Source organism: Anneissia japonica, unplaced genomic scaffold, assembly GCF_011630105.1.
Source record: "Anneissia japonica isolate Jap-2015-1 unplaced genomic scaffold, ASM1163010v1 scaffold165_len1371125_cov188, whole genome shotgun sequence".
NCBI classification, from domain to species: domain Eukaryota; kingdom Metazoa; phylum Echinodermata; class Crinoidea; order Comatulida; family Comatulidae; genus Anneissia; species Anneissia japonica.
This window is the reverse complement of record NW_022697648.1, coordinates 621,241-636,404: the sequence shown is the minus strand read 5'-3', so window position 1 is coordinate 636,404 and position 15,164 is coordinate 621,241. Positions and strand designations below refer to the sequence as shown.

General features: G+C 32.2%; 1 protein-coding gene across 1 annotated transcript in view; it reads right to left on the bottom strand.

The window, feature by feature from the left end:
• Positions 1-15,164, bottom strand: part of LOC117102281 (transcription factor COE3-like) — a 40,046-nt gene that overhangs the window by 18,385 nt on the left and 6,497 nt on the right. The window contains exons 3-5 of the mRNA XM_033242517.1: positions 12,113-12,269; positions 10,635-10,698; positions 7,154-7,209 (exon numbers count right to left, since the gene is read on the bottom strand). Coding sequence (XP_033098408.1) covers positions 7,154-7,209; positions 10,635-10,698; positions 12,113-12,269 — 277 coding nt within the window. The remainder of the gene's footprint in view (positions 1-7,153; positions 7,210-10,634; positions 10,699-12,112; positions 12,270-15,164) is intronic.

Genomic DNA, 15,164 nt, shown 5'->3' with positions numbered 1-15,164 from the left:
AGTCAAGAAATACGATATTTTGTTAGTATAAAAGAACAAAGGCAGTTTGAAGAGTTGTAATGATTAAAGTGTCAAAACCGACCAAGTTCATTTCAAATAAGAAATAAATGGCTACACGTGAAGCAGAGACAAGAAAAATATGAAACTTCACTGATTCACTTCATAACTAATAGAAAAAAAATTCAGAAAGTTTGCATTACTCCTGTCAAACTTTTCATTTATTATTTTCACTTGAATTATAAATACAAAGACTTTTATAAAGAAAATTTTAATATATAATCAACATTAATAATTAGGTATTTCCCTCATGGATTGGTTGTGACAAGTCCTTTTTGTAATCAAGTGTACAAGATGATTATACAATAACCACCCAGATATTGAAACAACAGCCACACTTTGAAATATAATACAACAATTATTGCATAAGGCTGATGGCTGGCCGAGATTATTAACCACATTAGCTTCTATGAAGTGAAATGATACCTCCTCTAGAGACGTGGACCATGTTAAATTCAATGTATCTAAGTTGGATACGTTCTCAATGGTCTCAGAATTTCTTTAAAGCTTCTCATGCTTAAAGAAGCAGCAGTCAGCATTATTCACGGTGTATTTATGACAACCGAATGACAGAACACGTTTTATCATACTTGGGAACCTCCACAAAGGGAACACGGAGGGTTAAAGCGAATACTAAACAGCTAAGCTACGTGGCACCACTCTCGGCTAAAATTAATCCAAGTTTAACTAGATACAGTCCCTCGTGGCTTATTTTTTGTTAGTTATGGTATTTAATGTTCTCTTTTTCGGTGGGTTTTCTATTAAAATTGATTAATGATTTCAAAATCTCTTTTATCTATTGCAGTCTTTTGGTCTATGCATCAATCAGAATATTAGTGTTATTCACAACTTGAATCGATGCTCTTTGCGTACAATGATACGTATATATGATTCCAAACACACACAGGGGAATTTAGGCTCAAATGTTATTGAAAGCAAAATCTGACTTCAATTCTAAACCAAACATCAAAGAGGCTTAACTGCTTCAAAGACACTATAGTTGTCATTATTTCCCTTCTGTTTAATCGAATGTTCAATTTACATGAATTATGCTAAGTTAATTTGAAAATATTGATTACTCTGTTATGCTTATGCTACCCTTAATATACAATTGATCACTTGTGCTTCCTATCTAAATAAGTGTTCTCCATGTGGTAAAGTTGCTACATTTAAAAAAATTGTAACCTACATTAACCTACATAGTTAACTGCATGCATGCTCACCCAACTACAGTAGCCCTGGAAATTTTTATTAACTGTATTTTTATACATATATTGAGTTTAATAAAATCTTTTAACCAAGTTTTAAGTCTGCCTACTATCCTCCTTACATGGCCTGATTTATATAAAATTCCATTTGTAATAAAAGAAATAGTTTTTATTCTGACTAATTTATGGTATTCAAATAATCTAAAAAAATCATATTTTTTTCCAGAAAAATGTCTAAGCTATTAACGTGACCTGATGTAGTTTAGAAGTATGTAAGACAAGTTTCGCGAAATTAGGACTTGGCAATGTCAGGATAAACTATGTCAAAATCATGATAAAGACATTTTGAAAGACTTGACAACATTTGGCAGGATTTAAAATACTATTAGATTGTCATTCACTGTTCATATTTTCATAAAAAATGACGTTTTCCAACTAAAAAATTTCTCTCGGTTCGCAGCTACAATTGGAGATGGGAAGCACTTGGTCACAGCCTCAACTTCCTTCTGTCAGTCTCCGAGGATAAATTCATTTCTCGTAATCTTTACATAAGTGATAATTGTTTTTGTCGAGTGCATTTGCCAGATTATTATACCTTAAGTTGTCAGTCAAGTTGTAGTTTGTATCTCATCACTTTGCAGAATGCAAGCAAACGAAATGCATAATCATGAATGAGGCCAATATCATTAGTTGTGACAACAGCCAAATTGAAAGAATACATTTGTTTCAGAAATGCTATAGGTGGCATGCACAGTATGTAACAAATGTGCAGTAGGCCTATCTGCTTCAGTTACACATGTCCAACGTCACCATGGGTATAACCCTACCATGGGCATATGAGACATCCTTTGCACAGGTTCAAGCCAAAATTATTATAGTTATCAAAAAACATTATTATTAAAAGCATGAAGGATACATCACACCATTTTAAGTTTTCCCTTGGATTTGTGCATTTTGTTGTTCAGACAAGAAACAAATTTCTTTATCACATCATCTGGTATATTATACGCACATTATACATACTGTTTTAGGTAGTATTTTGCACTACATAAGTTCTTATGCTCACCGGATCTATCGTAATATTATATATTAATATATGACTGCAATCAACACCAATGGAAATGGCTGTAGAATGTACACAACGTATTAAATATTACATACTTTAATGTGTTTTAGGGCAGCATTTAATGGAAGCACATACTTGGGGTGAATGTTGTCATTGAGCGTATATACAAGTCGTAGTTTGCTTACAAATTTTGCTACAATCAAGTTCACCAAATAATTGAAGATGTTAATTATCACTGAAATGGCTTGTGAAATAGGCCTTGTACATTCGTTCATTATTTAATAACCTTACCATTTTCAAAGGCCATTCCTTGATAAGAATTCACAAGAACACATCGCAAGTCAAATTTATAGATTTGGTATTCTCAAATAATTCCAGGGGCGGATTTGGGGGGGAGGGGGCGGCCCTGCCCCGGCCTTTTTGTGAGGTAAGAAAAAGAGAAAAAAAAAGAAAGAAAAAGAAAAAAAATGATAGCCCAGAATGCCTCAAATGTTATTTTTGAGGGGGCATGCCCCCCAGACCCCCTAGTATGGTGTTCTCTCGTCGGCCCAACTTTCAGCCCCCCCACCCCTTTCGGCCTCCCATTTGGAGATCTCTAGATCCGCCCCTGAATTCTGTCAGAAAAAATAAATTATTCATGATGTAATGCAAAGCAATTAACTTTACCACAAATGATTGAGAAATTGTTAGCTGCTATGGTTTGTAACATTTGTTCATCTTCCTAAATCTAAATTGACACATTTATAGTTACATCTACGGGAATTTAGATTTACCAAACAGTAAATAAAGAAAAACAAGGTAATTTCTTTACATCATTATAAGAAATATGATAGGGCCTATGATTTATTATATTAACACTGAATAGGTTTTATGTAATATTTGTTATCCAAATCTGAAAATGTTTGCACTCTTTAAAACCAATCACTCCCTACAGTAGTAGGGCTGTTTTACAGATTAACAAACTGTATGTAATATACTCTTATAAATTATAGAACACTTTATAACATAAATTAAATATTCTGGGCGTTCCTATTACTGGAGATGCAGCTAGCAGATCGGCGGAAATATATAAATAGTTTGATGCATTTCATTTCATGCAATTGTGAACATACGCATACAGTCTTGCCAAACGGGCAAGAACTACGTCATTCGACTTGATAGTTTGAAGTGTTAAATAAGAATCTAACTAGTCCCTAGATAAGGTCCTAATGTATGATAAAAAGACCAAACCTTAGTATTACATCAATCATATCAGAAAGTACAATCATAAATGCAACTAGCACACTTTTTCCATGTTTCACTAATACTAGTATAATTGCAATGGACATTTGGACTCAAGACAAATTTTATCATGATGGGTCTTGAGGTTACACAGTTATCAGAGCATCCCTATGGGTTAGTAGAAGAAAACAAGTAGATTCTAATCTTTGCTAAACTGTTCATAAGTCACCTACTGCTGGTCAAAAAATTACTAAACAATGAAAACAGAAATGACAATTTAAAGTCTCCCCTATATCTTTCATTTACTTCACTTATGTTTTTAATTTGTTTTTATTTAGATAACAATAACAATTAAAAGATGTTCACACCAAATCAGCTAGTTCTATCTACAACCTGTTTACTACATAATAGATATATATCTTTAGGTATTATGTTTATTACATAATAATACTTAAACAAGGGAAAATGCTGGAATGATAACAGGATTTGAATCCAGGACGCTAGGTCCTAATAGGAAAAAAATGACAAGACTAATGAATTGCATTATACAGTACTAATATAGTACAAAATTAAAAATTTCAATTTGTGATATATTAAAAAAAACAAAGTTATTCTATATTTCTTTAGCCTTGTTCTTGCAAAATGGAACTTTTTTCCAGGTTAATGTTCCAAACCAGATCATAAGTACCACACACTCCTAGATGGCAAACCATCCTACTACTTGGAAAATTTATGACATTTTGCTAGGGTGTGGCCCACCCCGACATTATGTACCATTCTGTACTTATGAGATTCTGGTCAGATGTGATTTATATTTTCACTCAATTCTCAAATATGCTATTTATATCTAATATACACTTGGAAATAAACATTGAAAAAACTTACTTTCTTAAATTTGTTTTAATTTTAAAACACTAAAAGAAAAATAAACAAGAAATTGCCTATAGCCAATTAACAGATGTCTGATTAATTCCATATTCCAATAGTCTGTGTACAAGATATACATATAAATTTCTACCTGCAAATTTAAACACTTTCGTGGTAGAAGTATTGTAAATCAGTTTTTTTTTATTCTACACTTTTAACAAGTTTATAACTTATGTGGTTCCTTAAACTTAGCAATTTGAATCTTTATATCTTTAAGGTAACCTAATGTTCATTTAAAATCTAAAAGGTATTTAAATTATGCTAAAACATGCTGAATATTACTTGTAACTACCTTATTATTTCATTCATTTATTGATAATTATTAACAATAACTGTTAACAATAAAAATATTGTAAGAAGTAAATACAATGACAATAAATAATAAATAAATAAATAATTATTATAATTATAATTATATTATTAACAGAAAAAGAATAAATTTATAACTTGATTTTATATTATTTATAAAAACACGTTTTTATCCATAAATTTAAACTGTTTAAGATGAAGTATGTAAACTTAATTCCAAAACATACTCTTATTCTCTTTATTGTAAAATTAATAATACAAGTTAATTTTCCTATCAGCTGACAATTGGCTGTATAATACTTAAAGTCAACACAAATCATCTAAACTCCATTCTGATAAACTTGTATATATAGCGAATCTTCTCTCACAGGGCCACTTTCTGCTAATGATGCTTAACTAATATGCTCGAACCAAAAAAAAAACTATGATAATTATATGTAATTACAAGAGCCGTATGAAAGAAGTTATAACAAAGACAAATTAACATCTCTGGGAGTTGGTTGTTGCATAATTTTTACATCAATCAGATTCCAAATGAAGGCATTTAAAAATCAAAGCTCGTTTGTCGGAGGAGACCCTAATTTGATGATCAAAAATAACCAGCTGAACGAGCCAACGGTAGGGCATTTCACTGAGCTCCTGCCTCATTTACCATTCAACGCATACAGAGCTAGGCCATTAGAGACCGAGTTAACGGCTCCCAACCAATTTGCAGAGACTGAATGAGACCCTTCGGACTGGCGTTTAAATCTCCCCAGTGTGACATGCGCTTATGCCTTCAATAAGAATAATGGAGAGTTGGCTATGCCTGGCTAGTTAAGGGCATGGTAGAGATCATTATCCACAATTCTATCTTCTTGCATTGAATGGCTATGCACTTTAGATTGTTTCAGTTACCAATCAATTTAAACATTTTAGAATTGTCAGTGGTTTCATAGAATCCTTACACTGTAATCATTGACTCTAATTTATTTGCTGTGTCAAATTTACAACACTAGTTTATCTTAACTCTCTACTTGAGATCTAACTAAAGAGGCACTAGAACCGAGAAAAAAACAGACGATTGTTGATATGGAATAACTCTAATTAAATCGGTTCTAAAATGAAGATTAATCATCCTATAAGTTCCAACTACTTTCATTTTGGTCTCAGAGGGGAATAAAGTAGAAAATATACAGTATCGCATACAGTATGGTTATCAACGGATTCAAACGACTAAAATGTCAATGTGATCCCCTAATCCGAGCATCTGTTTTGAGTGTAATCTTTATAAACAACAGCTAGTCAACCTCTGTGTTCACTACTAACTTGCGTAATGTAAGGCTAACCCGCAATTCATCACGCATTTGCAAAACATAAATCATGTCCACTGTTCATTTAGATTTGTAGATTCTACCTAATTGATTTGTTTTACAATAATCCATGTTGTTTGTTTTAGTTAAAACCTACTCGAGTTAGCATTGGAATCGTGCACCCAGACACACGAGTTCAATGCCATGTTTACATACAGTACTAAAAGTAGGCAACTCTACTGCTGTCATCATTCGTCTTCCCGCGTTGAACAGGTTGGCCTAGGTTAAGTTTAGGCACGACGCCTTACTTTTGTTCTACAGGAGAACGGGAGCAAGTTCAACATAAATATATCTAAACAATTTAAAATGATAATCAAATTGCTCTTATTTACACAAATACTGACCAACTCAACGAAAATGGAATCATATTGCAACTTCAAATAAATTTTTTCCTAGGCTAGCTAGGTAGGCCTAGGTACACGTCTTTCGAGACGGTCGTTGTTCGTGTGGGTCAAAGTTTTTCACTTTCGTATTTTAATACCCCAGTCGTTACTTGGGGAAAATTTAGTCTGCATTTAAGGCATGCTGGGACGATTGTTTCTTCTTTTAATTAAAGCGCAATGATGATTAATTACATTTAACTGCTAAGCATACCATAATCAAAATCACTAAAAGATAAATATAAATTATAAACTAGGCCTAATATTATTTTAAAACTTAAAGTTACCTATAAATTGAATTGTAGGCCTATACAGTATATAGAAATGGTCCACACAGAGCGCCACGCCTACTACTAAAGAAAGTTAATCTTTAATTGTATAACTATAATAACATTTTCAAATTCAACATCATGTAAAATAAAGCACGGACTCGCATCAATCACAAACCCAAACTAATAAAACGTCCGAAACAAAAAAACGATCGTACTTCGTTTCATTTAACACCTATACTATTCCAAATAATATGTAGATCAAGTTGATAAACCAGAATCACAATTTGATTCCCTTTGTCTTAGGCGTGAGAAATCATGCATACTATAATTTAAAATTTTAAAACAGCCTGGCAACACTTACTTGTTTCGTCATTGAATCAATCAGCCGTACGTATATATCTTGTACTGAACGTACTCCTGAAAAAAGATGTGATTTCATAATTGATAATTTCATTGTTTTCATAATAGACCTAACATTGAATGACAGAACAAATTAAGATAAATAAATATAAAATATCGCATTGGAAAACGACGGAATAATAGGCCTATTTATGATAATGACAATGATGATGATGATAATCATCATCATGATCATCATATCATGATCATCATCATGATGATGATCATCATCACTCGATCATCATCATCATCATCATCATCATCATCATCATCATCAACATCATCACCATCATCATCAACAACAACAGCACTATCATCTCATCCTTATCATCATCATCATCATCTCATCCTTATACTCATCATCACCAACGTCTTCATTATCATCATCATAATCATCTTTGCTATGTCAATAACATTATCCATAATCAATAGATATACAATGACGACATCATCGATAAATGCTGTTACGTCATCAATAAGTTCGTAATAAATCAGTAAAATACGTTTTAATGAGAATTAGGGCCTATCGTAAACGTAAACATTACGGTATTAATATTAGTTATAATTTGTTTATTTTTAAATTTAGAAGTGAACAGTGGCTTCGTAAAGGCATTGAAATCTGTCAGCGTATGCTCACACGATTGGCCTAAGGACGTGTTTTCATATTTATTTTTCTTCATAGTTACGATCACAACCCGAGGAATCAATATAGAAACGTACACGGAACGCAGACAGTCTAGAGACACTATTCATGACGAATAGAACCGAAGGCGATGATATTGAAACCTGCAATTAATTCACTAATACCTAATTGCCAAATAAATTACAACAGCTACAAAGGTTGATGTAAGGTAAACAGTGCAAGGAAACAGTTTTTAAACCACCAAAAATGATGAATGATTGTTAACAGATAGGCCTACTATAAGAAATTATCACTTTAGGCCTAGGCCTATTGGATCTTGTAGTTTAATTAGATATTAGTACTGTAAATATTGTTAGTTAAGTTAATTTACAACCATCACCAACATCATTACAATCATCATCATCACCACCATCATCATCTTTCATCATCATTATCATTATTATCATCATCATCTTTGTTATCGTTACAATTAGGTGTAGGCCTATTATTATTACGATTTTCACGACGTCACAACTATATTATTATTAATATTATTATTACCGTTTTATTATTATCATTATTACTTTTAATGCTGTTTGTTGTTTTTGTTGGTTCCCACATAGGCCTAATACATTTTAAATAGGCCTACGCATGTATAAAGTTTAGTTGTAAGCCTATTAGATTGGGATCGAAACTCCGATTCCGGGCAACCCAATTTATTAGAAAATGTATTGAGTTCTTTTATAGGGTTTAAGAATTACAGTTTGGTTGTTCCATGGCCTAGTATCGTAGCCAGCTGAGCTGAATTAAAAATAACAAAGTATAAGGCTATTTAGCCAAATTATTGTTTAGTAATAAATTAGGCCTATTAATTAGCACTATTTTTATCGTACTTGAAAACCAAAGCTATTATACGACTATAAATAAACGATAAATAATATAAACAAATAGGCCTATCAAAACGCATTGTTTAAGCATGACGATGATATTAAATGTTGCAAGCTCACAGAAGACGAATTTAATATTTAGAGCGGAGCTACGGAGCCCGTCGCACTAATCTGATTGCGAGTCAGTCGAATGAAATCTCGTAATTTGGCTTTAACTGAATAAACATGCCGTTGTCGCTTTATTGGATTTCGCTTATTTCATAAACTTACAAGAAACTGTGAAATCCTACAAACTCTGTGATGCGGACACTATCGACTCAAACGTATTGTGTCCTACAGGTCTGGTAAGATACATACAATTAACAGCACAGAACCCGTCAATTCGACATTACTAGTTTCGCTAAAATTTTACTTATAAAAACATATTATTTAAGCCCATGAATTACGATTCTAGTGACAAGCCTATAAGACTTTTATCGCTGATGTGTTAACTTCATTTTCATAACAATTAGGCCCAAATTGTAGACTTAAACAATATTTTAAATATAATATATATGTCACAAAATAATTTAGCCCTACAGGCAGGTTGCTTAAAAAAAAATAGTTTATCATTTCAAAGTAATAGAACGGCCTATTGAATGTCATGTAGAATCGCGATTCTACCCATAAAAGTGAAATTAACATTTGCGGTAATTGAGGGTAGACAATACATTTTTTACGGTAGTATAGTTAATTATAAATATGAAAAACTCTTTTAAAATATTTAATTCACTTTACAATTATTGCTATTTCTATTTCATAATCTATATAATAATGATAATGCTATTTATTTGGCAAATACAGTATACTGAAACAGCATGGTTTGCCCGGATAGGATGGGAGAAAGCTCAAATAAGAATTGCTCCCTGTCCTTCATAATGAAATACAGTAGTAGGCTTACAAAAACAATCAGAAAAATAAAAAGACATAAAATGCCTAACTAAATCATTAATAAAATAGTAAATGTTAAAAGAGTTTTAAACTAAAGGAGGCAGCACTTCTCAGGGTCTTGCAAGGAATACAAAGCAGAGTAAAATATTGCTTTTGCTTTCCAATGAATAAGCCTGCCCTCACAATGCTCACTCTATAAACAAACTCTGTTTGGGGGACACAAATTATTAAGAATTTTGAATCCAATAATAAGCCGGTGATATTTAAATGTATCTTCTATAGTCTTAGATTGTTGGATATTTTATTATGAAGTTACATATTGTGTTCTGTTTTCTTTTTTAATTATTATTTACGTTTATAATTAGGCCTATAGTTGTCATAGGCCTATCAGTGATTTTTTGTTTTGTTTTTGTTTTGTTTATCGGACATCACAATCGAATGTCGATAATGTAAGCCGGAATGATCAAATCTTCAGAGAAACAAAATGACAAAGAAACCTTTAAAAAAAACTAACGGTGAATAAACGACTTGGCGGTAAAAAATAAATCTGTGATTGAACGGCCCTTTTCATGAATTTCAGTGACGTAAAAATGTTCAGTATGGTATTAACAATATGATCAATCATTCGTTAAGATCATTATACATATATATCATAGGTTGTTGAAAAAACATACTTTAAAATGATTTTTCCCGATGATTTCAGCTTTTTAATCTCTATCCGCTCCGTCTGCAATATTCCACCGTGTTTTTTTAAATATTAAAAGTGTTTCGTAAATTACGTCATTGCAAATGTCAGCATTAATATGAATATGACGTCACGATACGCTGGCATTTAATAGGAGATGGTGTCATGAGATATTGTATATTTATTGCCTATGCTCTCCCGCTGTTTGTTTGCACTATGCGTTGCATATGGTATATGTTTATTAGAAAGGTACCGTATTCTTCTTTTATTTTCCATATTATAACGTTCCGTGATTATTTCTGCAATAAGTAACACTTACCGCTGTTGTAGAGAAGATGCAATCGATAGTGTATCCCATTATTGGTCTTATTATTGTCCGGCTCCTGAAAAATCAAAAAGAAATGTTCAAACCATACTGCCGTGAAATTGACCTGCAGGTCTGGACACCCGGGAGGTAGATCTCAACGGAGCGAGGGCTGATAGAGTATAGGCAGCTGTGTCCGTAGGCTATCATCATCAATACGGTTCAAAAATCATAACTTCTCCAGCTGAAAGAACGCGTAGTTACTGCACTCATCATATAACTGACGTTTAAAAGCTTTTAATGCCTGACTTACAGGTCTTAGGGTTATACAAAAAACATATTGAAATAGTCCTACATGGTATAGGCAATTTCTTATTATCTCACCAAAAATAATAAATAATAATTTCAATTATAAATGCCATAAATTCATGTTTAACATTCCCGGAATGGTAGTAGTCCTAATAATGAGATAAATGTTTTTGCTAAATTATGAGTGAAACCCCCAAGCTAGCAGAATCTTGCTAAACTATTTTACCCCTGAGGACTGCAACAGTATCTTTAATTGATACACTTCAGAGCATGAAAAGAGTAAAGATAGTAAAAGAGACAAAAATAAAACTGTGAAAATAATAATATCGGCGGTAAATTTCAAAATATAAACGATACGAGGTTGAAATCGGCATTGTCAAGTTTGATTGGAAAATACGGTCACTACAATTAACAAAAATTTATGGCATTACCAAAGATTTTTACCGTAAACTATATATTTACTTTAAATGTAAATGGTCTTTGTTTCTACAAACCATTATCATACGCGCCGAGAAGACTAATTTTTTGAACAGGAAACAATAGTATATGAATCTATCAGATAGGCCAAGCCATGTGGTCAAGGAAGATTAGTTTGTGATCAAATCCCCTGTAGCACACATTACTTTCGATGGATTTTTACCGAAAGCACAATTTTATTGAGTTTGTTTTCGAAGCTATTCAAACTGAATAATAACCCTTGCAATGATGTACTGTACTTGAAACACCATACTAAAGATACGGATTATTAACAAACAATTACTAATTAACTCTCATCATAAGCCTCCGGGCCAAGAAACGTGTTTCCTTAATTTGTTTATGTCTATAATAATCAAAAACAAGAAATAATAATTAGGCCTATAGTAAATATTATTTAGTTTTTTGTTATAGCACAAATAAATAATATTAACAAAAATTATAATAGGTCTACTAATACTCGTTAACAATTGCAGTAACAGTGATAATGTTGAATATGATAATTATAGGTCAAATATTAAAAAATGATAATAATATTTAATATTCTAATAATTATTATAGGCCCTATAGGCCTACAAACAACAATATCATTATTATTAACAATAATAATGATTATTATTATTATTGAAACATATAATGAAAATAAAAGTAATAATAAACAAGAACAATAAGTACAGTATTAATAATTACAATAATCTTCATATACTTACTAAGTCTTTTTCTATAAAATCAATAAAGGACGTCCTTTCGATCTCAACTGGTTGTCCAGCCCGATCATACAACGCTACCACAAAATGGAAGAAATTACTTTTTCGAAGATTACTTGGCGGCTGTTTCTCAAAATGAGCTCGTGCAAGACCACAAGTACTGCAAAAAACAAGCGAAAAACAATAAATATTAATTGAACATTGAGACAATCCAATATTAGTCCTATTAGAATTATTTTATTTATAGTGTACTAGGTTCAGGGACTAAGTTCACATCACGATCAAGTCTCTTTAAGTACACGATTGACTTTGAAAGAATATAACAGATTTGTGCACATTTCAAATTATATTACACTGTATAACGTAGTGTTTTCAATGTTTTTTTTTTATTGTATTACTAACCGAGTGTGTTTTATAACACAGATCGAAATGAAATCGTATTTCGCATAACTATTTATCATCTCAGAATTAAGTACATACTCGTTGCGTAAGTAATTCTTTTTGAATTACTTTCATATAAATTTTGCGTTTCTATTTCAACGTAAAGAAAAAAAAAGCTGCAAGGGTAGCTTACGTAAACCACGTGGAGGATCAAATACAGTAGGCCTATAACAAAATGCGAAATCATGGCCTTAATTTTGTTTACTATGTTGCATCTGGCGTCAATTACATCACCGATCATAACGTCTGAAGTTTGGTAATGATGTTTATAGGCCTATAGACTTAAATTCTAAAACGAAAATAACTATTGAAATAGTAGCAACACAAAAACAAAACAACAAATCTCTATAGACAGGGGCAAGGAGAACAACAAAAATCGCCTGCTTTGGTGGTAAATTGATTTTTGGGGAATCAAATGATGTAGGCCTACAGAAAAGGTTAAATTTTCTAATGTTCTTAGTATGGTTGGTACTAATACTTGTCTATAGGTATGCGGTCAATCCGAGTATTACGTATATTAGGCCTATAGTGAAAAAATGTCGTCGTATCATCAATATTACAATAAATTGTAATTGTAAATCGTTTGGCTTCAGAAAGTGTGATGTTTTCATTCGAGTTTCAGACACAAGGGGACAGCACTCTTACAAATTTTACCACGCGACGTTTAAAGTTAAATAAATGATCTTAATAATCTAAGTTATTCTAAGGAGATCCCTTTATTCTCAAAATATAATAAAGTCAAGACATTCAGGCCACTGCAGGTTGAATGTACAAATCGTTCAGCGATGAACAAGACATGGGTTCTTTACGGCGTTACGCCATGTGGACACACATCTAACGTTTTATACCATCAAAAATGAGAACGTGGCTTAAATTATTATTCGTCCTACTTAACTAGGTCGTATTTGTGTTTACAACTTAAAAAATATCTGAGCTTACGTGAAACGGGACAAAGAATAACGGCTAACTCAATGAGACCAGCAAGGACTATCAACTTTCTTTAAGTTTTAGATTAAACACCGTCTTTACTTCCTTGTAACCCGGCCTCAGTTTGTAACCCATTGATTAGCCTTGGTTACAAATCATCGGTAACCAAGGCCAGACCACAATCCGGCAACAACAGCGGAATGCAAAATGCATTTCCGTTTCGCTCGGCTGCGAATAACGCAAATATAATTTCACACACATAAATATGAAGATGATTTAATATGTTTTTGCGAAAGAATTATGCCAAAACAGACTTGAGAAAGATTGTTTCCCAGCGAAAACACAACTTTGATATATTATGCCTCTTTAATATACGCCTATTTTCTTTCAACATTTAGCAGAAATTTCCAAAACATTCGAGTGGACGTGGGCCATAAATATCACTAAATTATATTTAGGATTACTTTGTATTTACTGCAATTAGTTCTGAGAGCGCACAAAAAATATAAACATCAGTACTCCAACTCAAGAAATCTGCACTTCCAGATAAAATGGAAACGGAAAAAGTCAAAGATGTTATAGCCTACGCCTTTTTCAGTGAGGAATTTGTTTTCTCGTTTTAATTTTTAGACCTATTTGAAAACCAATCATTTACCTAATATAAAAGGTAGACAAATATTAAATCTGAAAAATAATACCTTGCCCAATGTACTAAGTTATATTTTTTAGTATATTAAAACAACAAAGACTACGGTATAAATATATAATATTGACAAGACAAGTACAATTTGGATTTGATGAAATAGATGAAGCTAAAGTTTCAAACTCTCGTTACGAATGGTGGAGATTGGAAGAAAAAATCTCCTACCACGCCATAATCTTTCTTTGCAAATTTCTTTAACTGGATGTTTCAAATGTCGCAAAGATAAAACGATCCAATTAAACAATAGGTATGGAAACCATGGTAACGTGAGGAATAATTGACAAACATTGACAAAAAAGAAGGAATTGCTTACGACGCCGCTCTCCAAATATGTCTTGTGGGACTAAGTTGATCAATCAAAAACTTATAAATCAAAGCAAATGACGATATAAAATTAATGTAGAATTAAGAATGTCGAAGGCTACATTACAACGCAAAGTGTGAGCAGTCGGATAACTTTAGAAATGTTGGATGTTTTACAGTGACAAAGGAAGAAACCCTTCAACATATCCTTTTTTATGAGCCACTTTTAATATAAACTGTGTTTTGTAAGATGCCATATAACACGCAGTATATTCGACTTGACATTCGTCAAGAAACTATCAAAGAAAACCACCGCCATGAATGTTCTGACATTTTGTGGTTGCGTTTAAACATTGATCAGGTTCATTTGCTTGAGGATAAGAAGTCAACTCAGAAATAATCTTGGAAGATGAGAATTATCTGAAGTCAATGATGAGCATGGCTAGTATAGAACACTAGCTATTATACGAGTGAAAATACCATGAAAGATTTACAACTTTTGAAGTACAAGTTATATCTCTTGTACCTGGAATACTTCCCTATTTATAGAATGTGAACTTTGAATCAAACAAAAAAGTTCAACAAATTTTATAGAAATATATGCCTATATCAGAAAACCAAGTTTTAGCCAAGTTTCTTACGTACATACAGTATTTAGGCCTATATACTGTATAAGACAAA